This window comes from Papio anubis, unplaced genomic scaffold (genome assembly GCF_008728515.1).
Source record: "Papio anubis isolate 15944 unplaced genomic scaffold, Panubis1.0 scaffold160, whole genome shotgun sequence".
NCBI lineage: Eukaryota > Metazoa > Chordata > Mammalia > Primates > Cercopithecidae > Papio > Papio anubis.
In genome coordinates this window covers 47,718-72,131 of record NW_022161580.1, presented here as the reverse complement: position 1 = coordinate 72,131, position 24,414 = coordinate 47,718, and the positions used below count along the sequence as shown (strand labels likewise).

The 24,414-nt window shown below is 40.4% G+C and overlaps 1 protein-coding gene across 4 annotated transcripts; it reads left to right on the top strand.

The window, feature by feature from the left end:
• Positions 1–1,667: 1,667 nt before the first annotated feature.
• LOC100999448 (transcription initiation factor IIA subunit 2) lies at positions 1,668–19,713 on the top strand. 4 transcript variants are annotated; one of them, XM_009210304.4, is made up of 6 exons: positions 1,678–1,794; positions 2,166–2,387; positions 6,898–7,018; positions 8,307–8,411; positions 16,620–16,746; positions 19,427–19,713. In XM_009210304.4, exons 3-6 carry the CDS (start codon positions 6,947–6,949, stop codon positions 19,450–19,452), a joined length of 330 nt encoding a protein of 109 aa, XP_009208568.1. In that variant the 5' UTR covers positions 1,678–1,794; positions 2,166–2,387; positions 6,898–6,946; the 3' UTR covers positions 19,453–19,713. The 4 variants fall into 4 exon arrangements, with proteins under 4 accessions (XP_003901051.1, XP_009208568.1, XP_009208570.1 ...); XM_009210305.4 differs by lacking the exon at positions 1,678–1,794 and adding an exon at positions 1,962–2,075; XM_003901002.5 differs by lacking the exon at positions 2,166–2,387 and having other exon boundaries at positions 1,668–1,794.
• Positions 19,714–24,414: the final 4,701 nt, after the last annotated feature.

Here is a 24,414-nt window from a genome sequence, read left to right as displayed (position 1 = left end):
TTTTTTGCAACATTAATGAATTTAAATAAATTAATTGGAACGTTCGTCTTTGTCTTTTTATCACATTTTTCTTTCATTATGCTACTAAATTTTTGCTTTGAATTATCCTATAAACCTCTTAAATAATTTCAGACCTCTACACTTGGTTCCCTTTCTGTAGTCTGAGTGCTTCTATTCTTTGGGGATTAGAGAGTTCAGCCTGCTTTATTTATTTATTTATTTATTTATTTATTTTATTTTTGAGACCGAGTCTCGCTCTGTCACCCAGGCTGGAGTGCAGTGGCGCCATCTTGGCTCACTGCAAGCTCCGCCTCCCAAGTTCACCCCATTCTCCTGCCTCAGCCTCCCGCTTAGCTAGGACTACAGGCGCCCGCGACCACGCCCGGCTAACTTTCTGTATTTTTTTTAGTAGAGACGGGTTTCACCATGTTAGCCAGGATGGTCTCCCTCTCCTGACCTCATGATGTCCGCCTCGGCCCCCCAAAAGTGCAGAAATTACAGGCGTGAGCCACCGCGCCTGGCCCAGCCTGCTTTATTTTAATATAAAAACAATAGTGAAACTTTGTGTTTCATAGTTGAGAATTTTTTTAAATTAATGGGGAAGCCAAGGATGAAACCATGAGTGGCTTGAAATGAAAACATGGCTTAAATAAGAACTGGTTTAGTTCATAGACCTGCTGAGAGGTTCCAGCTGATAACACTTGATAAATGTTTTCTGGGGTTTTTTTTTTTTTGCATGTACTCGAATCACTATTCAGCTATTTTGTAGGATAAACTGCTCTACACATTACTGCTGCATTTAAGCCAGTGTACCATGCACCCTGACACCTAATTTGTGATTTTGCAAACTCGAAATTCATATTGAAGTATTTCTCTTGCATATTAGATGCAAATGTTAAATATAACTTCTCCCAAATTAAGTTATTTATGAACCAGTCACAGACTAAAAGCTTTGCCTGACTAAATGGATTGCAGCCCTGTTTCGAGGGGTAAAGAAGATGCCCTGCTATAATTTTTTTTTTTTTTTTTTTTTTTTTTTGAGACGGAGTTTCGCTCTCGTTTCCCAGGCTGGAGTGCAGTGGCGCGATCTCAGCTGATTGCAACCTCCACTTCCCAGGTACAAGCGATTCTCCTGTCTCAGCCTCCCAAGTAGCTCGGATTACAGGCATGCGCCACCACGCCCGGATAATTTTTTTGTATTTAGTAGAGGGGGGGGTTTCACCATGTTAGGCTGGTCGCGAACTCTCCTGACCTCCGGGTAATCCACCCGCCTCAGCCTCCCAAAGTGCTGGGATTACAGGCGTGCGCCACCGCGCCCGGCCGCTGCTATAATCTTTTCAGAATTCGTCTGCGAGGTCTTCAACAGTGTTACCCTGAACACTCTTCCGGCATGAAAATATGAATGCCCTACATTTCTTAAATTGTGCATCTAACAGTGGAGAAGATTAGTCTCTAAAAATTATAAGTCCCTTAGGAACGATTTAGTAAACCTGGTGAATTACTCGAGCAGTGCGCCTGTCCACCACTTTAAGGCTTGAAGCTCCAGCCCAACGCCCCTCCTTCCATCTCCACGCCCTTCCCTGACAAGGCTTGAGTGGCGGGCGAGAGCAGGGCTGGGCGGGGCTCCCGGCCCCCTGGCGGGTGTCACTTCCAGGTTCCGCTAGCACTTCCGGGTCGGCCACCCAGTTCTGCGGTTTCTGCGGCGGCTGGAGAGGTGGTCGGGGAAGTAGGAACCTCCTGCCAGGCTCGTGGCGGCTTCTTTCCGCTCCGCGGCGGGAAGCGCCTTCCCCACAGGTAGTGGGTTAGGGAGGGCAGGGTTAGGGAGGGAAGCAGGGCCGCGCTTCCTGCCGCCCCGTCGGAGTCTGGGTGCGTTGGTCGGGTAGTCTCTGAGGGCCGTTCGCTCCTGGGATCGGCCCGTTACCGACCGTTGCCTGCAAGGCCCCGCGGCCGGCACCGGAGAAGGGCGGCGAGGCGGCGGGGAAGGTCGCGTCCCGCGCGGGAGGCTCGTCGTCCAAGGGGCGCCCACAGAACCCACCTGGGAGAGGTCCTCAGCCCACCGCCGTGTTTTCAGCCAGGTGAATGTCTTAAAGCATCCAGTAGCGCCCTGTGGGTTTTGCCGAATTTCGGAGAGCATTTTTTAAATGTCCCCTTCCTGTGCTTTATAGCTTGTTGTTTGAAGTCTGCCTTCCAACTTTCTTCGTGCGAACTCCGACAAAAGGAACGAATTTTAAACTGGGTGGTTTAATCAAAAAATGCTAGGACGAATTACTTCCCAATTTGGAGACTTAAAATTTTCTGAACTGCAAAACAAGAAGGGAACAATAAATTTCTGTGGCTGATACCACGTCTAAAAGATTAGAACACTTCGCAAGGAATTTTTAAAGAATGTAAGGACACTGAAATCAGTAGTTTTAACAAACGTTTAAATAACGCATAGCTGTTTTCTAGATAAACTCTTAAATTTGTCAAATGGGACGCGATGGACGATTCTGTATTCCTACTTTGCAAAGTTTTTATCTCTCTGTTGGGACTTCTTGCCCTTTTTAACCCCCTCTCCCCTCCCACACACATATTATACTTACTGCTGTCTGCCTTCGTTTATTGAACAGATTTTTTTGTTTTTGTTTTTTGGCTCCCATTGTGTGCCAGGTACTGTTCTAGACGCCTAGTTTACTTAAATGAACAAAAGAAAAAGCTTTGCCCTCATGGAGCTTACATTTTATTAGTGGGTGCAGAAAATAAATGTAAAATAAATATATAATGGTGTTAGAAGGTGATGGTGCCATCAAAAAAAAAGAAAGATAAAGGAGTACGGGAAAGTTCCAGAGTGGAGGTGGGAACTGGTATTTTAAAGACGATGGTGGTTAGTTTAAGCCTCATTTAGTAGGTGTTATTTGAGCAAAGACTTGAAGGAATTAAGAAAATTAGCTAAGTAAATACCAGGAAGAGCGTTCAGGCAGAGAGAAAACCAATACAAAGGCTTTTAGGCCTGTCATGTTTGAGGAATAGCAAGGAAGCCAGTGTATCTGGAGAGGGATGAGCAAGAGTTTTGGGGGTGGAGGGACAAGAAGATAAAGTCAGAGATCATGGGTAGCCGGATCATTGTAAAGGCCGATAGAAGCCATGGGAGATTTTGAATAGAGGAGAGGTGTGTTCTAACTGAAGTTTTAGAAGATCACCCTGGCGGCTGTGAGTTGTGATTAGAGTGTAGGGGTGAGTGTAGAAGCCGGGAAATCATTTAGGAGATTTTTGCAGTAATCCAGATGACGACGAGAGTGGCCCAGGCCAGGGTGATAAACCGTGGAGATGGTGAGAAATGGCTGGATTCTGATTGCATTTTGAAGGTAGGCCTTACAGGATTTGCTAGGAATTAGATATGGTGAGTGAGATAGAGGAAGTGGAGGATGACTTCAAAGGTTTGTCCAAGCTTGTAGAAGTATGGAGTTATTTAAGCCACGATGCAAAAGGTAACAAGTAGAGATGTTGAGTAGGCAGCTAGATCCAGGAGTAAGAAGTTCAATGCTGTATGAATTTGGGGATGATCAACGGTGGTATTTAAACCATGAGAATAAATGTTATCAGTAAGGAATGGGTGTAGACAGAAAGCAGCAGAGGACCAAGGACTGTGTCCTGTGATATTAAGAGTTTAGGGAAAATGGGATCAACCAGCAAACAATATTAAGAAGGATGAACTTGTGAGTTAGGACAATCCAAAAAGGGCAGTGTCCCATAAACCAAGCTAAGATCCTTTACGAAAGAGGAGGGAGTACTCAGGTGTGTCCAATATTCTGATGGAGGCTAGAGAACTAGCTTTAGCAGTGCCACTGATGACCTTCCCCAACCTGTTTCCTTAGAGTGCTAGAGGCAAAAATGAGCTTAAGAGAAGATGGGAAAAAAGGAATTGGGAGACAGTGAATACAGACAAAACTAAGGGATTTTGCTGCAAAGGGGAACTGAGAAATAGGGTGTAGCTGGCAGGGGATGTGGGTTCAGGGCTTTTTGTTTTGTTTTACTTTTTAAGGTGGAAGAAGTAGCCACCTGTTTGTTTGCTAATGGAAATGATCCACAGAGAGGGAAAATTTGAAGGTGAGGGAGAGAAGTAACAACTGAATTGTCAGAACAATACCCTTGAGTGAACTAGAAGACAATGCCTAATACAAAGGTAGAAGGATTGGATTTAGAGAAATATAGGTATAAAGTTCAACTATAGTGACAGGAAGGCAGAGTATATGGGTACAGGTTGGGCTTCCCAAATCCAAAATGCTCCAAAATCCAAAATTTTGAGCACCGACATGACACTGAAAGGAAATGCTCTTGGAGCATTCCAGAGCTTGAATTTGGGGTACTCAACGCATAAGTATATACGCTGCAGATATTCTAAAATCCAAAACACTTCAGGTCCCCAGCATTTCAGATAAGGAATGCTCAACCTGTATAGCTATTGGTAGGTAGCTGGATGTGTCTGTGAGTCTGGAAGTTACTGCTTCGGTTTCCTCAGTAAAGTGGAATACTTTGTGTCGTACTCAGATATTTCTAATATATTAGCACTCTGACATACTACCAAATAATTCACTCAACAAATAATGCATACTACATATGTTGTTCTAGTTGGTAAATATGTAACTGAACAAAAGTCCCTGTCTTCACTGGGTCATCTATTTTAGTAGATGGAGACAGAATAAGCGTATATATGTCAGCTTCAGTTATGGGTATGAATGAAAATAAAGCAGTGTGAGGAAGAAGGGAGGTAATTATTTCTTATAGGTTGATTATAGAAGGCCTTTCTGATGAGGTAATGTTTGACCCAGAGATCTGAATCAAATGAGGGAGTGAACTATGCAGGTATCTGGGAAGAATAGTGTCAGGAGAAAGAACCACCACCACAAAGGCCTTCAAGCAGGATCATGCTTCTCATGTCAAAGAACAGCAGGGGACCATTATGACCACAGCAGAGTGGGAGGGTGAGTGGGTGAAGATAGGGAAGTAGGTATTGGGGGGCCCAAATCACATAGGCCTTCCAAACCAGGGACTCTGGTTTTCAGTGAGATGGGATGCTGCCATTGGTGGTTTTGAATAGACCAGTGATGTGATTTGCCTTATGTTTTAAAGTCTTAGTGTGGCTGCTATGAGGGTGGGGTTGGGATAGGCAAGAGTGGAAATAAGGAGACCATGAGTTATCACATTAACTTTGGTGACAGATGATGGTGACTTAGGGTAATAGCATTGAAGATGGTAGAAGCTCTCAGATTCTGGCTATAGTTAGAAGGAAGAGCTGAAAGGTTGGCTGATGGATGCCAAGTAAGAAAGAAAGAAGTTACTCTTGACTCTAAGGTTTTTGAGCTGTTACAGAAAGACTAGATTTACTGTTTATTGAGGTAAGACTGAGGACAGAGCATATTTGCAAGAGTAGCATCAGGAACATGGTTTTTGACAAATTGAATTTGAGCTACCTACTTGATACTTTTATCCAATGTCAAGCAGGCAGTTTTATATATGGGTACAAAGGAAGAATTGAGGGCTGGAGATACAAATTTGGGAGTCATCCCCAGATAGTACATAGTATTTAAAGCCGTAAGTGTGGATGAGGTAACTAAGGGAGTAAAGTATGTGGAGTATAGAGGACCCAAGAAAACTTAGGGCAGTTCAACAGTTAGAAGTCAGGGAGCTGAGGAGGAACCAGCAAAAGAAAATAAATACAGTGGTATCCAGTGGCATGAGAGAACTGAGAGTAGTGTCTCAAAGCCAAAGATATGTTTCAAGAAGGCAGAAGTGATCTGTTGTATCCAATGCTAGCAAGGTATGAAATGTAAGGACTGATGGCTGCCCATTATTTTTGCTGAGTTTTACCTGATGATTGCTTCTCAAATGTATTTTCCCCCATCCATCTCCAGACTGAAAATGCCATGAGGTCAAGATCTTACACCTGACGTGTAGTGGAAGCTCAGTAAATGTTTATTTACTCTGTACTGCTGCCACCCTTTTCAAGCCCCCATCCCTCATCTGTTTCTAAATCTCGCACTCAAGCCCAGCTGTCTGACCTTTCCTGACTAAAATGCTTCAGTGGCTCCCCACTCTTTGCTCCCATCCTGCCAAACAATTCCATCTATGCTGTCTCTTTCAGCTTCATCTCCTGCCACTCCCTGTTCATACTTATGCCCTGATAATGTAGAACAGTTTATGTTTTTCCCTACAAACATTTCATCCTTCCATGGCTTTACTTATTCTATTCTGTCAGCCTCTGGAATGACTTCCCTTCTCTGCTTGGCTAAAGTCTAGCTTAAGGAACTTGGAAGCTTTTCTGAGCCAGCTCAGTCTACAGGCAGCCTCTATGGTATGCTTTGTATCTTTATCACAGTTCTTATACTGAATTGAATCTTTTCGTATGTATGTTACATTCTTTAGCGTATAAATTTTTAGGATTTGGGAGCATGTCTTTAATCATCATCTTCTCTCTGGAACCTGTCACAGTGCCATCCTCTTGGTAGGCACTCTGTGAATACTGAATTTAGAGAGAACAGGAAAATAAAGGGGCAGACATGCAAATATGAGCTGCAGATTTTACCAGTGACTTGACAGCAGGTAGAAAGGATAGTACATGGAAAATTCTAGACTAAGTCAGAAGGCAGATATTTAAAGGAAATGGAAAAGACTTTTTTAATAAATGTAACATCTATACTGCATAAAGGAGTATGAATGCCTATGTCAAAATCACAGGGAAAAAAACTGGAAAATCATTTGTAGCTATTCCTTGTAATTCTAAAATGATTATATAGTAATTTGCAACCTCTAAGCATTCTCCTAGTTCTATATTAGAATATTTGAAGTAGATGATATTATATACATAATTTATGATGTTACAGTATGATCTTTTTTAACAATTTTATATTAAATTTTTAGGACATCAATGCAAGCTTGAATAAGAAAAGCAAATTCTTCCTCCTAAGCCATGGCATATCAGTTATACAGAAATACCACTTTGGGAAACAGTCTTCAGGAGAGCCTAGATGAGCTCATACAGGTGGGAGACTGAATTAAAAATCGAACACTTTTATCTAGATGGGTTTACAGTAATTCTTGTCATATCACTTAAGCAAAGAGATATGAGGTAAAATATCTTGGACTGTTTAACCCAGCAAGTCAGTAACACTGATCAAATAACCTCAAATTCTTGTTTATTACACTGTCCTGACAACAGGACACAAAATATGATTGAATGGTATCATTAAATATAACTAAATCTGGGTATGTGCAGTGTTTCACACCTCTAATCCCAGCACTTTAGGAGGACAAGGTGGAAGGATCGCTTGAGGCCAGAAGTTTGAGAGCAGCTTAGGCAACATAGCCACCACCCATCTCCACAAAAAATAAAAAACTTAGTTTGGTGTGGTTGCGCATGCCTATAGTCCCAGTTACTCAGGAGGCTGAGTAAACTCTTGAACCCAAGAGTTTGAGGCTTAAGTGCGCTATGATGGTACCACTGCACTCCAGCCTTGGTGACAGAGCAAGACCCTGCCTCTAAATACATAAAGTTAAATCTTCAGAAATTTTTGTTCTACATAAAAATTGAGACTGTTGGTTTCCCCCTTCTCAAATTTAGGGAAGAAAGTCATAATTCTTTTTAGCTTTAAGGTAATTTTATCCAGTTTAATAAAGTCTTCTGAGATTTACAAGTCTGAATTTATATTTCAATTTTGAGAAAATTAACCCTTCTATATAATTCTCCCAAATAAAAACATATTAAGTATTTCCGACTGGGCACAGTGGCTCACGCCTGTAATCCCAGCACTTTGGGAGCCCAAGTCAGGTGGATTACCTGAGGTCGAGAGTTAGAGACCAGACTGACCAATGTGGAGAAACCCTGTCTCTACTAAAAATACAAAATTAGCCAGGTGTGGTGGCGCACACCTGTAATCCCAGCTCCTTGGGAGACTGAGGCAGGAGAATCGCTCGAACCCGGGAGGCAGAGGTTGTGGTGAGCCGAGATCACGCCACTGCACTCTAGCCTGGGCATCAAGAGCAAAACTCCGTCTCACAAAAAAGGAAAAAAAAAAAAAAAAGACAAAGTTTTGTTCTGGCTTTGTAACATCACTGCGTGTTTTCTTTTCAAGATTGTTTGTGTCGAGATAGTACAAAAGATATCGTCAAGCTTTGCTGCTTCATCAGTTATGGCAAAGGAGATAAAGGAATTCTAGTTTAGAGGCTTTGGTTAACCTCAGTTAAATTTTAGATGATAATTTGTATATTTTTATTTACTTTGTCTTTAATGTTCTTCCCTAAGCGGATTTATGACCTTTACCTTTTCTCAGTCTCAACAGATCACCCCCCAACTTGCCCTTCAAGTTCTACTTCAGTTTGATAAGGCTATAAATTCAGCATTGGCTCAGAGGGTCAGGAACAGAGTCAATTTCAGGGTAAGGATATTTTCCTGAATCTAGAAGCCTATACCAATGGTTGGTAAAACAGTGGGGTTTTTTTAAGGACCCCTACGTATTTGTTAATCATAGGAAGAGGTGGCTTTAATCAGTTTTTGGAACTTGTTTTATAATAACTAAATTATACTTTTCAATCAACTATATATTACACTAAGTTGGTCCACTTAATGTGAGATACAGAGATGTTTTTAGATTTTTATTTCATTGTTTCATAAATCAGCCTTTGTATGTTTGGCTACCTTCCCTGAAGAGTTACTGAGATTCCAAACACCTGAAATATTATCTGCAGGATTAAAGGTAAGTGGCAGAGTAATCCCCAAGGTTCTGTTATGGTTTTCAAACTCTGGCCTTTCCCCATTCCAGGGAAGTAGAGTTATTTCTAGAAACTTCATGTTGCCTCCCTCCTACTCTTAGGTAACTTGGCTGATAAAAAACCTGATCTCTAGTGATAGATAACAGTCCATTCTGGTAGCTTGGTCTCACTTGAGTCACTTATACTTTGAATAGTAGTAATCCAAAGCTGGATAAAATTATCTCTCTCAATTTCCTGATAACTTCAGATTAAGGGCCCATTGAAAGAGTCATGGTGCAACAGAAAGAATTTTACCACATTATGGTATTGATGGACTCATATAGTATATGATGATGTTTGGTTATTACTTATCTAACTATGCTTATATTGTATTATAAGGCATAACCTATATAAATATGGTCAAAAGAAGGTTAAAATATGGTTAACAACCAAAATTTGATCATTAATTAACATCTGCCTACTTTATTTGGTACTTAAACATTCAATAAACAGTTTGAGTGTCTATTAACATACCAGGCACGCTCTAGATACACAGAGATGAAAAGATAACATACCAGGCATGTTCTAGATACTCAGAGATGAACAAGATAGACAAAACCCCATTTGACTTAAATAAGTCTCATGTATCAGTTTCATGTGCCAAAAAATTATCTGGAGTAAAATATGCCTTCAAGACTATAATTTGACCAGTGGATCCATGAATTTTTAACAGTAATGATTCTGCCAAAATTAGTTTGGTTTTTTTAATATACCCATATGCAGAAGTCTGCCCAGATGATCTATGTTAATACATAAATTTTGCTCTAGTAAGAAATTTGGTGGACTGCTTATCAGAGGCAATGTAGTTCACAACGCCTAACTAGTCATCTTCTAGGTGCATTATTGTAGGTTTCTAGTTTGGATTTCTTTAGCTACAGTTAAAGTAATTTGACATTTACATTTATCTTGCACAGTGTTTTGTAAGTTTTGTCTGTTTTCCAAAAGCTATATATATAATTGCTGTCAGCCTTGATCAGAACTTTTCCATTCTTCCGTTTTATTTTCCTGCTGCTGCTATTCTAGCTCAGGCTTTTATCACCCTACTCCTGGGTTATAGCCAACTTGATCCATTTTAAGTCCAGAATGTTTGCAAATGACATTCTGTTTAGCTTAGTGTAGCATATGGCTGAGACAAAAGAGATAATAGTTAGAAATATCTAATTTTCAGAGCCATTTTGCTAGATCAAATTTAAGTATATATTTTTCGTTTATAATTTGCTGACCTAGCAGTGAGAAGCATCCTTTACAAAAATAGTTCTATATAGCATGTTAAATTGTTTTTGTTTTAAATCCTTTTATGGGTTCCATATAAGTGAAATTATTTAGTAGAGTATTATAGGAGAAAATCCTCTTAAGTATGAGAGCTAAGGTTTTAATCATTTATATGTTTTAATTTATTAGTTAAAAAACCTAAATATATGTACCATGGAGCTTGAACTGAATTAATTTTTAGGGAGAAAATTCAGATTGAAGTAGTATGTATAACTAGGCTTTTATTTTGTTTTCTGTTTTTTTTTGAGACGAAGTCTTGTTCTGTTACCCAGGCTGGAATGCAGTGGTGCAATCTCGGCTCACTGCAACCTCTGCCTCCTGGGTTCAAGCGATTCTTCTGCCTCAGCCACCTGAATAGCTGGGATTATAGGTGCGTGCCACAACGCCCGGCTAGTTTTTGTATTTTTAGTAGAGATGGGGTTTCACCATGTTGGCCAGGCTGGTCTCGAACTCCTGACCTCATGATCCGCCCGCCTCGGCCTCTCAAAATGCTGGAATTACAGGTGTGAGCCACCCCACACAGCCATAAGTAGGCTTTTAAGGAGCCATTGTATGTTTTTGGGAGAACATATTCCCATAGATAAAAGTAATGGTTACTTAAACTTTATAGTGTTGACAGTAATTAAACAAGCATTAAAAGATTTTTATAGTGTTTAAAATTTTAAAGTTTAAAATTTAAAGTTTAAAAGATTTAAACTTTATAGTGTTGACAGTAATTAAACAAGCATTGAAAGATTGAATGCCATATCCCCAAAAAATAAGATTTAGTGATAAGAAAAATAGCCCTTCTAACAAAACTGAAGGTTTGCTTTTCACTGTTTTTTGATGTTTCTGTAACAAACATTTATTATATAACTTTTAAGGTGTTCTTTTAGGCTGGGCACGGTGGCTCATGCCCTGTAACCCCAGCACTTTGGGAGGCTGAGGCGAGCAGATCACTTGAGGTCAGGAATTTGAGACCAGCCTGGCCAACACAGTGAAGCCTCGTCTCTATTAAAATGAGCCGGACGTGGTGGTGCACGCGTGTAGTCCCAGCTACTTGGAAGGCTGAGGCAGGAGAATCGCTTGAATCCAGGAGGCGGAGGTTGCAGTGAGCCAATATCACACCACTGCACTCTAGCCTGGGCGACAGAATGAGACTGCATCTCAAAAAAAAAAAAAACCCCAAAAACTTGTTGCCCAGTTGTGGATACATGTAAAACCAAAAATGTATTTATTAAAAGTGCATTGAAGATACAATTTGGCCAAATGATTAAGTGTTAAAAGTAATATTTGACCAAAGCCAAATATCTACTTATAGAAGGAACTTTTTGAATTTAAAGAATTCAAAATTTTACTTTGAAAATTATAATTATCAGGCAGCTCAAGCCTGTAATCCCAGCGGGTTGGGAGGCCAAAGCAGGAGGATCAGTTGAGGGCAGTTCAAGACCAGTCTGCGAAATACAGTGAAACCCTGTCCCTACGAACAAACAAATAAATAAAGTAGCTGGGTGTGATGGTGTGTGCCCATAGTCCTAGCTACTTGGGAGGCTGAGGTGATAGGGTGGCTTGAGCCCAGGAGGTTGTGGCTGCAGTGAGCCATGATCATGCCATTTCCTTTCAGCCTGGGTGACACAGCTAGACCCTGCCTCAAAAAAAAAAACTTTATGTATGTATATATGTATAAACACATATAAATTATATAATATTTATAATTATATAATATATGCACATATAAACTGAAAGACATGTATATATTATATAATGTTTGTAATTACATAATTATAGACTATATGTGTATATATACTATATACATATATAAACGTAGTTTTTATACTAGAGATACTGAATGGATTCTGACTTTCAAATGAAGAGAGTAAAAAAGCAAGATATTTAAATAACTAAAAATTGTATACAGAAAAGCTTATTTCATGTTAGAGATTCTAGTTCAAATTATTCTAAAAAGATTTAAAGCTTATTTCATGTTAGAGATTCTAGTTCAAATTATTCTAAAAAGATTAATCTCTTACATTTAACTTTTTAAAAACATTTGTTAGCTCAAAAGTTACCTAGCTAATGTGCTCTTTGATATTGTCAACTTAATTTTTATCTACAATTGGAAGGCATTTAATAACTTTTATTTAATATCTTTCAAGATTTGTAGCGTTTTATTTTTGCAGTAAAATAAATGAAGTATATAAACTTACACTGCAACTAATGGAATTTCAGCATATGATATGTAAGATTTTTCACTCCAGTCTACATCTAAAATGCTTTATTTATATTTGAAAGTGAATACTCACATACTGGCTCATAAATCCCAATGACTTGCTTTAAATTATTTACATAACATTATCAAATGAAAGTAATTTACTGCAAGCTAAGCTATGAGGACACAAAGGCATAAGAATGATACGACTTTGCGAACGAACTTTGGGGAAAGGGTAGGAGGGTGGCGAGGGATAAAAGACTACACATTTTGTAAAAGAGAAAGTAAGGCAAGGCACAGTGGTTCATGCCTGTAATCCCAGCACTTTGGAAGGCCAAGGCAGGCAGACCACCTGAGGTCAGGAGTTCAAGACCAGCCTGACCAACATGGTGAAACCCCGTGTCTACTAAAAATACAAAAATTAGCTGGGTGTGGTGGTGGTACATGCCTGTAGTCCCAGCTATTCGGAGGCCAAGGCAGGAGAATCACTTGAACCCAGGCGGTGGAGGTTGCAGTAAGCCGAGATCGCACCACTGCACTCCAGCCTGGGCAACACAGCAAGACTCGGTCTCAAAAAAAGAAAGTAATATACACACTTCTTTTTTTTTTTCTTTTTTAAGATGGAGTCTTACTCTGTCACTCAAGGTGGAGTGCAATGGCGTGATCTCACCTCACTGTGACACCCACCTCCCAGGTTCAAGCGATTCTCCAACCTCAACCTCCCAAGTAGCTGGGATTACAGGCACCCACCATCATACCTGCCTTATTTTTATATTTATGTAGGGGTTTCACCATGTTGACCAGGCTGGTCTTGAACTCCTCACCTCAGTGACTCTCCTACCTCAGCCTCCCAAAGTGCTGGAATTACAGGTGTGAGCCACCACACCTGGCCAGTAATATACACACTCTTAAGATCATGGATTACACACACATTCAGAATGCTGGAAATGAACATTGAGTTTGGCATCTAGCTGTTTAGCTTTCCAGAGGCTCAGACTGTAGCAAACTAGCAGATCTAATTTTCAGATATATTTTATAGGTTTACAATTTTGTGTCTTTTTCCCTTAATCATGGGTGATTTTCCATGTATTTATCACTCCACTGAAATTGCTGTTCCCAAGTTATTTTTGCTAAATCTAATGCATCATTTGTAATGCTGTTGATTATTCTTTTTTTAAAACCCCTATTTCCCTTGAAACCATACTGTGTGAGCTTTTCTCCTATTCCCTGGCCTTTTACTCTCAGACTCCTTTGTAGTTCTGTCTCTGCTTATCATTTGTTGTTGGTATTTCTTAGGGTTATAGAGTGCCCCCACTATCCTTGGTCTCATCCAATCCTCTGGCTTTGGTTAAAGTGAATATCATGTTCTCATGCTTTCTGCTATACTCCAACTACTTATTGGACATCATGACTTAGATATACCTGAAATTCAACAAGTTCAAAATTTAACTTTACTCCCAAACCAGCTTTTTCTGTGAATGCATTGACATTCAAGCCAGAGACTTGGGAGTTACCGTGGATTTCTGTGTTCCCCAACCCCGCCATATTTATAGTTGTCCATTCCTACCGGTCCTACCTTTTAAAGTCTCTCCATTTCTGTTGATCCCTTTATTATTACTGCAGTAAAGCCACTTTCACCTCTCTGATTCACGCAGCTAACAGACATCAGCTTCATAGCTGGTCTTACTTCCTTTAGTCATACTCCTGTCTAATCCATTCTTTATGTCATTACCAAAACTGCAAATCTGATCAGACTCTTCTGCTTAAAATCTTTCACTGACCTCCCAGTACCATTAGGATGGGGCAAAGGTTTTCCAAGTTTCTTCTTTATCTTAGGACCTCCTGATGTGTTCTGTTTTCTGGAATTGACCACCCCATTCCAAGTGTTTGTCTTCCTTTCCATTATCCCTCCTCTCCATTGACTCTTATTCTTTAGTACTCAACTTAAACTTCACTTTTTGAGAGCAGCTGTCTGCCTTGTGTCCTCCATACCCTTGAGTGCCTTTGCTCTACTCACAGTACCCACTCACTTACTCTTTCATAGCACTGTTATACTATGTATTTACTTGTTTGAATGATCTCCCTGCTAAACTCAGCTCACCAGTGGCAGGGACCTGTGCTTACCATTGTATCCTCAGAGGCCAGCATAGTCTAGCACACAGTAATTATTCATTTATTACATTCATTCATTCATGGCCATCAGTTTCCTTAATCATTCTCACTTGATAGACTATTTAGATTGAATCCAATTTTTGCTATTATAATAATATTGCAGGGAGCATTTTTGTGCTTGGTGGTTTGTTTCTGAGTTGAAGATTTTAGGCATTTTAAGTGTTGCATACTAAATTTCCTGTGTGCCTATATGTGTGCATGTGTATATCTCGGGTTTTAATTGTATTCTGCTAGTGTCCATGCATGACTTTCATCACATTCTTTTTAAAAATTTCCAGCTGGGCGTGGGTGGCTCACACATTTAATCCCAGCACTTTGGGAGGCCGAGGTGGGCAGATCACCTGAGATCAGAAGTTTAAGACCAGCCTGGGCAACATGGCAAAACCCTGTCTCTACTAAAAATACAAAAATTAGTCTGACGTGGTGGCAGATGCCTGTAATCCCAGCTACTTGGGAGGCTGAGGCAGGAGAATCGCTTGAACCCGGGAGACAGAGGTTGCAGTGAGCCAGATTCACGCCACTGCACTCCAACCTGGGCAACAGACTGAGACTCCATCCCAAAAAATAAAAATAGGCTGGGCATTGTGGCTCACGCCTGTAATTCCAACACTTTGGGAGGCCAAGGTGGGCAGATTACCTAAGGTCAAGAGTTTGAGATCAGCCTGGACAACATGCTGAAGCCCCATCTCTACTAAAAATACAAGAAGTAGCCAGGTGTGGTGGCCTACGCCTGTAGTCCCAGCTACTCTGGAGGCTGAGACAGGAGAATCACTTGAACCCAGGAAGCAGAGGTTGCAGTGAGCTGAGATTGCACCCCTGCACTCCAGCCTGGGCCACAGAATGAAACTCCATCTCCAAAAAAAAAAAAAGTAAAAATTTCCTTTTGATGCTCAAGTATATATTCCTATTTTAAAAAAACAAAAACAAAAACAAAACATAAAACATAATTAGAAGAATGTGTCATGGGCATGGTGGCTCACACCTGTAATCCCAGCACTTTGGGAGGCCAAGGTGGGAGGATTGCTTGAGGCCAGAAGTTTGACTAGCCTGGCCAACATAGCAAGACCCTGTCTCTATTTTTAAAAAATATTAAAATAGGGTGGTGCAGTGACTCACACCTATAATCTCGGCACTTTGGGAGGCCAAGGCGGGCAGATCATCTGAGGTCAGGAGTTTGAGACCAGCCTGGGCAGCGTGGTGAAACCCTGTCTCTACTAAAAATACAAAAGTTAGCTAGGCGTGGTGGCGTACATCTGCAATCCCAGCTACTCAGGAGGCTGAGGCAGGAGAATAGCTTGAACTTGGGAGGTGGAGGTTGCAGTGATCCAAGATCGCACCACTGCACTGCAACCTGGGCAACAGAGTAAGACTCGGTTTCAAAAAAAAAAAAAAAAATTACATAGGCCAGACGTGGTGGCTCACGCCTGTAATCCCAGCACTTTGGGAGGCTGAGGTGGGTGTATCACCTGAGATCAGAGTTTGAGACCATCCTGGCCAACATGGTGAAAACCCGTCTCTACTAAAAATACAAAAATTAGCTAGGTGTGGTTTCAGGTGCCTGTAGTGCCAGCTACTCAGGAGGCTGAAGCAGGAGAATCTCTTGAACCCGGGCGGCGGAGGTTGCAGTAAGCCAAGATCATGCCACTGTACTCCAGCGTGGCAACAGAGCGAGATTCCATCTCAAAAAAATGTTTAATACGTATGAATAAATTATAAGTTTCTAAGGACAATGAATGTTGTAGACGTGACTAATACAGTAATGCATCTGAGGCAAGTCACAGGATTAAAATTTAGTGTTTCTAGGAAGTCCCTGCTTTTGTACATTTGGAGAATTAACATACATAATAAAATATGTAACTTTTAACAAATATTTCCATAATAATTTGAATGAACTTTCATAATTTAGCCACATGAGGGCAGTAGAAATCCAAATGCAAGTTTTTATTTTATATTTCAGGTAAGTAATTTGCAATGGAGACTGAAAATAGAGTGCCAACTAAAATATTTTTGAACTCTTCCCTTAACAAATTTGTCTGGCTTTTTGTTTGTTTGTTTTAAGTAGCTGGGATTAAAGTTAAGGAAAATCTTAAGCATTAAACTTATTAACAATTATGTTCTTGGTAGCCAAGATCTCTTAAATTGCTTTGGAGAAAAATGTAAGGGGAAAAAACGTTTCATGGTTTCTAAATGTTTTGTTTTAAAGGGCTCTCTAAATACGTACAGATTCTGCGATAATGTGTGGACTTTTGTATTGAATGATGTTGAATTCAGAGAGGTGACAGAACTTATTAAAGTGGATAAAGTGAAAATTGTAGCCTGTGATGGTAAAAGTAAGTGCTTGCCTTATTTCTGTGAAAGCAAATCTACTTGAAACCTTGTTTTTATGAGCCTTTAGAAGATCTGCATCCATATGGAAAGCCTAAGGGGGAAAATGGCCCAGTGATCAATTCCCAGATACAGCCCAGGCTTCTATCTCAGCTAAATTCTGAATTATGTATCTCAAACAGGGCTCTTACTGACTTTAGGTGGATACATTTCAAATGACAGATAGACTACTTACACAGATGGGATTTGTGTGGGGAAAAAAAATAAGCAAATTAATAAGTATTTCTTCCCTATTTCCGTTACAAATTTTAAGTGTTTATCAGGCTTTTCAGACACCTTTAAGAATTTTGACAATCCTGTGGTTTCTATGTTGCTGGATACCCGTAGATTTAAAGAGTTATTTTAAACAGGATTTTAATTAACCGTAAGAACTTTGGAGTCATGATGGTAGATATTCATCTAATCTGTTAAATATGACATGTGCAAGTGAACTTTTCACACCAGACCTAGAAACTTCTTCAGGTCCTTAAATGTTTCAAAAGCTATACACCTCTAATTTCTGTTTCATGATTAGTTATTTCCTTTTTGCTAAGTATATTTTAAATATACTTTATAATGGGAACCATTTGTGTTTAAGAGCAGCTAGTCTAGAAAGTGAATAGAAAAGACTGCTGCTCTTTGAGAGGGAGTTTTGAAAAGCAAAAGAAATGTAGAAAGTAATACCCTCCATTTCCCTGTTTGAGTTGGATTTGTTTTATGTATTTTGCACTTCCAAAGAAATGGCTAATCACTGAAGAGATGTAGAGAATACAAAAAAGCACATAGAAGAAATTCTCTACAACACTACCTGATGGTGTTATAACTACCTTATTGAATATTATATAGCCTATTGTTTTTTTGCAAAAATGTATGTATATGTAGACATTTGTAAATATATTTTTCACTGAGTTTACTACCCTTAAGCCATTTTTTTTTTCTTTTTTCTTTTTTTTAAAGACAGAGTCTTACTGTATTGCCCAGGCTGGTCTCAAACTCCTGGGCTCAGGCGACCTTCCCACCTCAGCCTCCCAAAGTGCTGGGATTACACACCTGAGCCCCTGCACTTAAGCCTGATTTTTAGGGGCTACATAAAAATTACACCTTCAGCCCTTTTTAAAGAAATAGTCTCTTCCAGATATCACAAAGTCTCTGAACCTAGCAACGTTACTGTTCGTGACTTGTTATAGTTCAGAAGGTTACCTAGGAATAATCATTCTAAGAATTTTGGGCATAGTAACTTTTTATTATAGTCATCAGGTACATCTTTGTCATTACAGCAAGGAACAGTGTTATATTTGGGTCTTTTTAAAAGTCCTGTGAAGGTGGTGCTGTTTCCTGAATCATAACATTTCTATATTTGAAATTAGCCACATATGGCTAGCCAGTGGTTACTGTATTGGACAGAACCGATGTAGATTATTAGTAGTGTCAGTTTCAGTCATTTGAACCATACCGGAGAACCAAAAAGTCAGTAAATAAAGCCTCTGAACAAAATAAATATTGATGTATAATATCAAAAGAATCCATGTAAAGGTATGTATTTTACTGATAGGAGCTCCCCTCTGGTAGTCCTTAGTGTGTGTTGCTCTTTACTGTACAAGATTGTTTTCCAAACTTCAGTGGATGAGGAGTAGCAGATCGGCCTTGTTTATTGCAGTAGTTTTTAAGGATTTTCTCCCGCTTCACAGTGTAGTAATTGATCTTCAGTGAGAAGATTGTTGACTCAAAGAAAGCTTAAATTGTATTCCATTTACTTTATATCTGCAGAAAAGAATGCAGTGAGGCCGGGCACGGTGGCTCACGCCTGTAATCCCAGCACTTTGGGAGGCCGAGGCGGGCGGATCACAAGGTCAGGAGATCGAGACCACAGTGAAACCCCGTCTCTACTAAAAATACAAAAAATTAGCCGGGCGCGGTGGTGGGCGCTTGTAGTCCCAGCTACTCAGGAGGCTGAGGCAGGAGAATGGTGTGAACCCGGGAGGCGGAGCTTGCAGTGAGCCGAGATCGCGCCACTGCACTCCAGCCGGGGCGACAGCGCGAGACTCCATCTCAAAAAAAAAAAATGCAGTGTTAGAGGTTTGGGACAGTAGGCCAGGCGTGGTGGCTCACGCCTGTAATCCCAGCACTTTGGGAGGCCAAGTCGGGCAGATCACTTGAGGCCAGGAGTTCGAGACCAGCCTGGCCAACATGGTGAAACTCCATCTCTACTAAAAATAGAAAAATTAGCCAGGCGTGGTGGCGTCCGCCTGTAATCCCAGCTGCTCGGGAGGCTGAGGCAGGACAATTGCTTGAACCTGAGAGGTGGAGACTGCAGTGAGCTGAGATCACACCACTGCACTCCAGCCTGGGCAACACAGTGTGACTCTGTGTAAAAGAAAAAAAGTGTTATATAACAATTACATGAACCAAATGTAGTTCAACTTGGTTTTACTCTAGTATGAATATGAGGAGCTAAGCAACTTTATATCTGCTTAAAAGAAGTTCTCAAGATATTTCCATTGTCAGCTTCCCTCTTTAACCCTGCCCTCTGTTCTTCCCCACCCCTCAAGCCACCACCACTATTAGTCCTGTGTTCTACATTTTTGATAGTCTTAAAATAGTTAATTTTAAAATTAAATTGAATTTACTTTCTCTTTTGTTTCCTAGATACTGGCTCCAATACTACAGAATGAATAGAAAAAATATGGCTTTTTTATGCCATCTTCTGTTACTCATTGCTTTTGAAGAGAAGCATAGAAGAGACTTTTTATTTATTCTAGAATTGCAGAAATGACTACACTGTGCTATACCAGAGAATTCCAGTAGAAACTTATAACTCTGTAGCCTCTTACATCACCTTTATTATACAGCATGAAAAAAAAGACTTTTTTTTAATGACAAAAGTTGTTGCCTTCCTAAGAACCTTCTTTAATAAACTCATTTTAAAACTCTGAGTAGTAACTGGTGAAACTATTAAGGTAGCAATAGGAAGATATTAGATAATGCGTTTTCTCATTTCCTTTGCAAGGAAGATGATGCTCTTTCACAATGCTTAATTTCAATAAAGTCATGTTAGTTTTGTCAGTTGCAACTTTACCTGATGAAAGCATCAGCAGGGGCAAAACCAAATTCTGGATGGAATTTTATTAAGAAAATCCCTTGCTTTTTAAAATACAAAACCAAAGTTAATCATTGGCATAAAAAACCCAAGTACAACTTGATTAGGAAAAGTTAGACAATCATAACAAAAACAAAACCAAAAAACTTTCCTTCTTAGACCAGGTAACATGAGGAAGGGGGAAAAAAAACAACAAAATAGTCCCACCACCACATGACGGGTAAATTATTTCAACTCACCATTTGCTCCAAATTTCATACATTTTATCATGTACATGATACATTAGCCTTTATGTCAGTGGATTGTGCTTGCAGAAATACAGAAGTAGCATATTGACCCTAGGTGAGGAGTTTCTTACGTGGTTGACTGGATTGACCCAATTGGAGTAAAAGATTTTTGCTGTTACCTGGATGCTCCTGCAGTTGTTAGTCAGCATGCCACTGTAGGCCTTGACTCTCATGTTAAAACTTTTTGGCTAGGTACTGGTGGCTCACACCTGTAAGTAATCCCAGTACTTTGGGCGGCCGAGGCTGGAGGATGAGACCAGCCTGATCAACATAGACTGTCTTTACAACGAAAATAAAATTGTTTCATCCTCCAACTCATTCTATGCATGTATTTCCAGGTTCCCTTCCTGACCTCCACTACTACCCATTACATAGTCTGCTCCAGTTAAGCTTGAGAAAGAAACCAACGAGACCTATGATTTTTTAATGTTTGGTTCTGCTGTTTCCTCCAATTTTCATGCCTTTCCTGTCAGCATCAAAATCCTACCCATCCTCCAAAACTTAAACCCAGTTGTATCTTGAGTGTAATCCATATTTCTTCCTTTCTGACCTCTTACAAACGAGTGATTTAAATACGTGAAAAGGCTGGGCACAGTGGCTCACGCGTGTAATCCCAGCACATTGGGGGGCCGAGGCAGGTGGATTGCTTGAGCTCAGCAGTTCAAGACCAACCTGACCAATATGATGAGATCCCTCTCTACTAAAAATTACAAGAAAAAAAAGCCAGGCGTGATGGTGCATGCCTGTGGTTCCAGCTACTTGGGAGGCTGAGGTGGAAACATCAACACTTGAGCCAGGGAGACGAATGTTGCAGTGAGCCAAGATCATGCCACTGCCCTTCAGCCTGGGTGACAGTGAGACTCTGTCTCAAAAATTCATGAAAAAACAATAAAGGACAGAATATAAACCTTTTTGAGAACAGAGACAGTAATACATGTTTCTCCCAGAGGAGGGCAGGATAATCATTCAGATATGTTTATTTTGTATTACAGCTAACCTTTGAATAGTATTCTCACAAATGCTTACTAAACCCAAATATGCCAGGCACACAGACTAGAAAACTGCTATTGGAGTAGAATATGGAGTTCAATCCAGACTTTTCCCTTTTTTTTTTTTTTTGAGATGGAGTCTCTTTCTGTCACCTGGGCTGGAGTGCAGTGGCACGATGTTGGCTCACTGCAACCTCCACCTCCTAGGTTCAAGAGATTCTCCTGTCTCAGCCTCTTGAGTAGCTGGGATTACAGCCACATGCCGCCATGCCTGACTAATTTATTTTAGTAGAGACGGGGTTTCACCGTGTTGCGCAGGCTGGTCTAGAACCGAGCTCAGGTAATCCACCCGCCTCGGCCTCCCAAAGTGCTGGGATTACAGGCATAAGCCACCGCACCCAGCCCAGACTTTAAACATAGCTCTGTACTATGAAGTGCTTTGTATCTAGAGCTTTGCTCAGCATTATTTAGTGGGAGACCATCTCTGTGATGGGACAGGTATTTGTTTCAGGCTGACCGAAGTTGAGTCAGTTATAATGTTACAGTACTCATTTAGGTAACCGGTATGGAATACACCTAGGATTTTTACATTTCATCCATTGAAACCAGTTTTCACATTTAGCGTAGACATCATACATAAATACACTTCCACTTTTGCCTGGGCAGAGGAGCAGAAGTCAAAGCCTGGCATTTCCTCCTGTCACTTCTAATTATCGTGTACACATCACATGACTGACACGTGCACTGTGGTGTGTCTTCCAATCTTACCATAGTGTTACTCAAACCACTGGAATTAAAAGGGTCACAGCAAGTGCATGTATCAGTTTGTCCCAGCTGGCCACAGGTTTCAGTGATAGAATCTTAGTTGCCTGTTGATTCCTCAAAGATCTAGAACCAGAAATACCATTTGACCCAGCAATCCCATTACTGGGTATATACCCAAAGGAATATAAATCATTTTAGTACACATACATGCACGTATGTTCATCACTGCAGCACTATTCACAATAGCAAAGACATGGAATCAACCCAAATGCCCATCAATGATAGACTGGATAAAGAAAATGTGGTATATACACACCATGGAATACCATGCAACCATAAAAAGGAACAAGATTATGTCCTTTGAAGGGACATGGATGGACCTGGAAGCCATTATCCTCAGCAAGCTAACGCAAAGAAAACCAAACACCACATGTTCTCTCACTTGTGGGAGCTGAACAATGAATACAGGGAGGGGAACAACACACACTGGGGCATGTCAGGGGGTGGCATAGCAGGAGGGAGCATACTAGGAAAAATAGCTAATGCATGCTGGGCTGAATTCCTAGGTGGTGGGTTGATAGGTATGGCAAACCACCATGGCATACGTTTACCTATGTAACAAACCTGTACATCCTGCACATGTACCGCAAAACTTAAAAAAAGAATCTTAGTTGTCTATTAATGTGGAAGAGGAAGAAATCCATTAATTCACTTATTTCAAGATTACGAGTGAAAAGAAAGCTGAGCTTTTTCTGATAGTGTAGAGTCAGTCCTCTAGGTTCACAGCTATTTGCTATTTTAACACCCAAAGAGTGAACAAAGAATAGCCTCTTCCTTGGGCTTCATGCCAGACTGATGACTGATTGGCTTATTATGATTCACATTCAGCCACATGGGGAGAAAGAAAGTGTTTCCTCTCGGTAGATGATCCGTCACTCACAACACACTGATTTTGTTGCCTTCAGTTTTGACTGGATCACGAATTTATACTAATTGTAAAATTCTGAACATTTTAAAGGTATATATGTTTAAAATGATATATCTGGATCAACTGGGGAAGCAATTTGTAACATTAGTTATGAAATTTGGATTCAAGTGGAAAATACAGTTGATTTGTTAGTATGAGAGCAGATTACAGGAGGCCTTGAAAGCTGGGCAAGGAAATTATCAAAAGGCCTTTCGAGGTCTTTGAGGATGGGAGATACATGAAACAAAGCTGAAACATGCAGGAAAGACAGGAGTATCCAGGCAGAAGTTAAAATCAGACTGGTTTAGGGATGTAATTATGGGAATGAGAAAGCCCAGATCAGGGAAATTCAAATTCCAATGAAAACTGGAGCCTGGAGTTCAGGTTAACATACATAAGAACATTTGTCAGAATTTACTGGCTAAGATGCTAACCCATGGTCACAGATCAGAACCTTTCAAAGCTGAGTGGAACCTCAAAGATGATCCAGTGACTTCAACCTCCTCTTTCAGCGCACAAGAAAATTAAGACCCAGACACAGATTCACCTTTCCAAGACCAAAAGTCCAATCAGGAGGAAAACTGAGTATAAAACCTCCCAAATAATAAAACTAGACTACATGAAAATAAAAGCTGTCATTTATAGCAGTTAGTTATTTAAGCACCTTTAAATAAGTCCCTGCTAGCCGAGCGCAGTGGCTCACTCCTGTAATACCAGCACTTTGGGAGGCTGAGGCGGGTGGATCCCGAAGTCAGGAGTTCGAGACCAACCTGACCAACATGGTGAAACCCCATCTCTACTAAAAATACAAAAATTAACTGGGCGAGGTGGCATGCACCTGTAATCCCAGCTACTCAGGAGGCTGAGGCAAGAGAATGGCTTGAACCCAAGAGGCGGAGGTTGCAGGGAACTGAGATCGCGCCACTGTACTCCAGCCTGGGTGACAGAGCAAGACTCCATCTCAAAAAGTAACAAAATAAATAAGTTCCTGCTACTACTCATCTACATGCACACTATATGCAGTTAAATGAGAACACAAAAGATTAAAAAATCAATGCTTACTACTAAAATTTTTAATGAAATGGCATTTAGCACTTCAAAAATAATTAGGCAGGAAGATGGATTTCAGTAATACAAAATGGACCATGCATTGATAGTTGTTGAAGCTCAGTTAATAGGTAAATGAAATTCATTATACCCATATTGTTATTTGAATATATTTTTAAAATTTTCAGCCGGGCACAGTAGCTCATGTCTGTAATCTCAGCACTTTGGGAGACCAAGGCAGGTGGATCACTTGAGGTCAGGAGCTCAAGACCAGCCTGGCCAACATGGAGAAACCCTGTCTCTACTAAAAATATGAAAATTGGCTGGATGGGCACCTATAATCCCAGCTACTCAGGAGGCTGAGGCACAAAAATCCCTTGAACCCAAGAGGCAGAGGTTCCAGTGAGCCAAGATGGCACCACTGCACTTCAGCCTGGGTGACAGAGCAAGACTCCCATCTCAAAAAAAAAAAAATTCAAAGG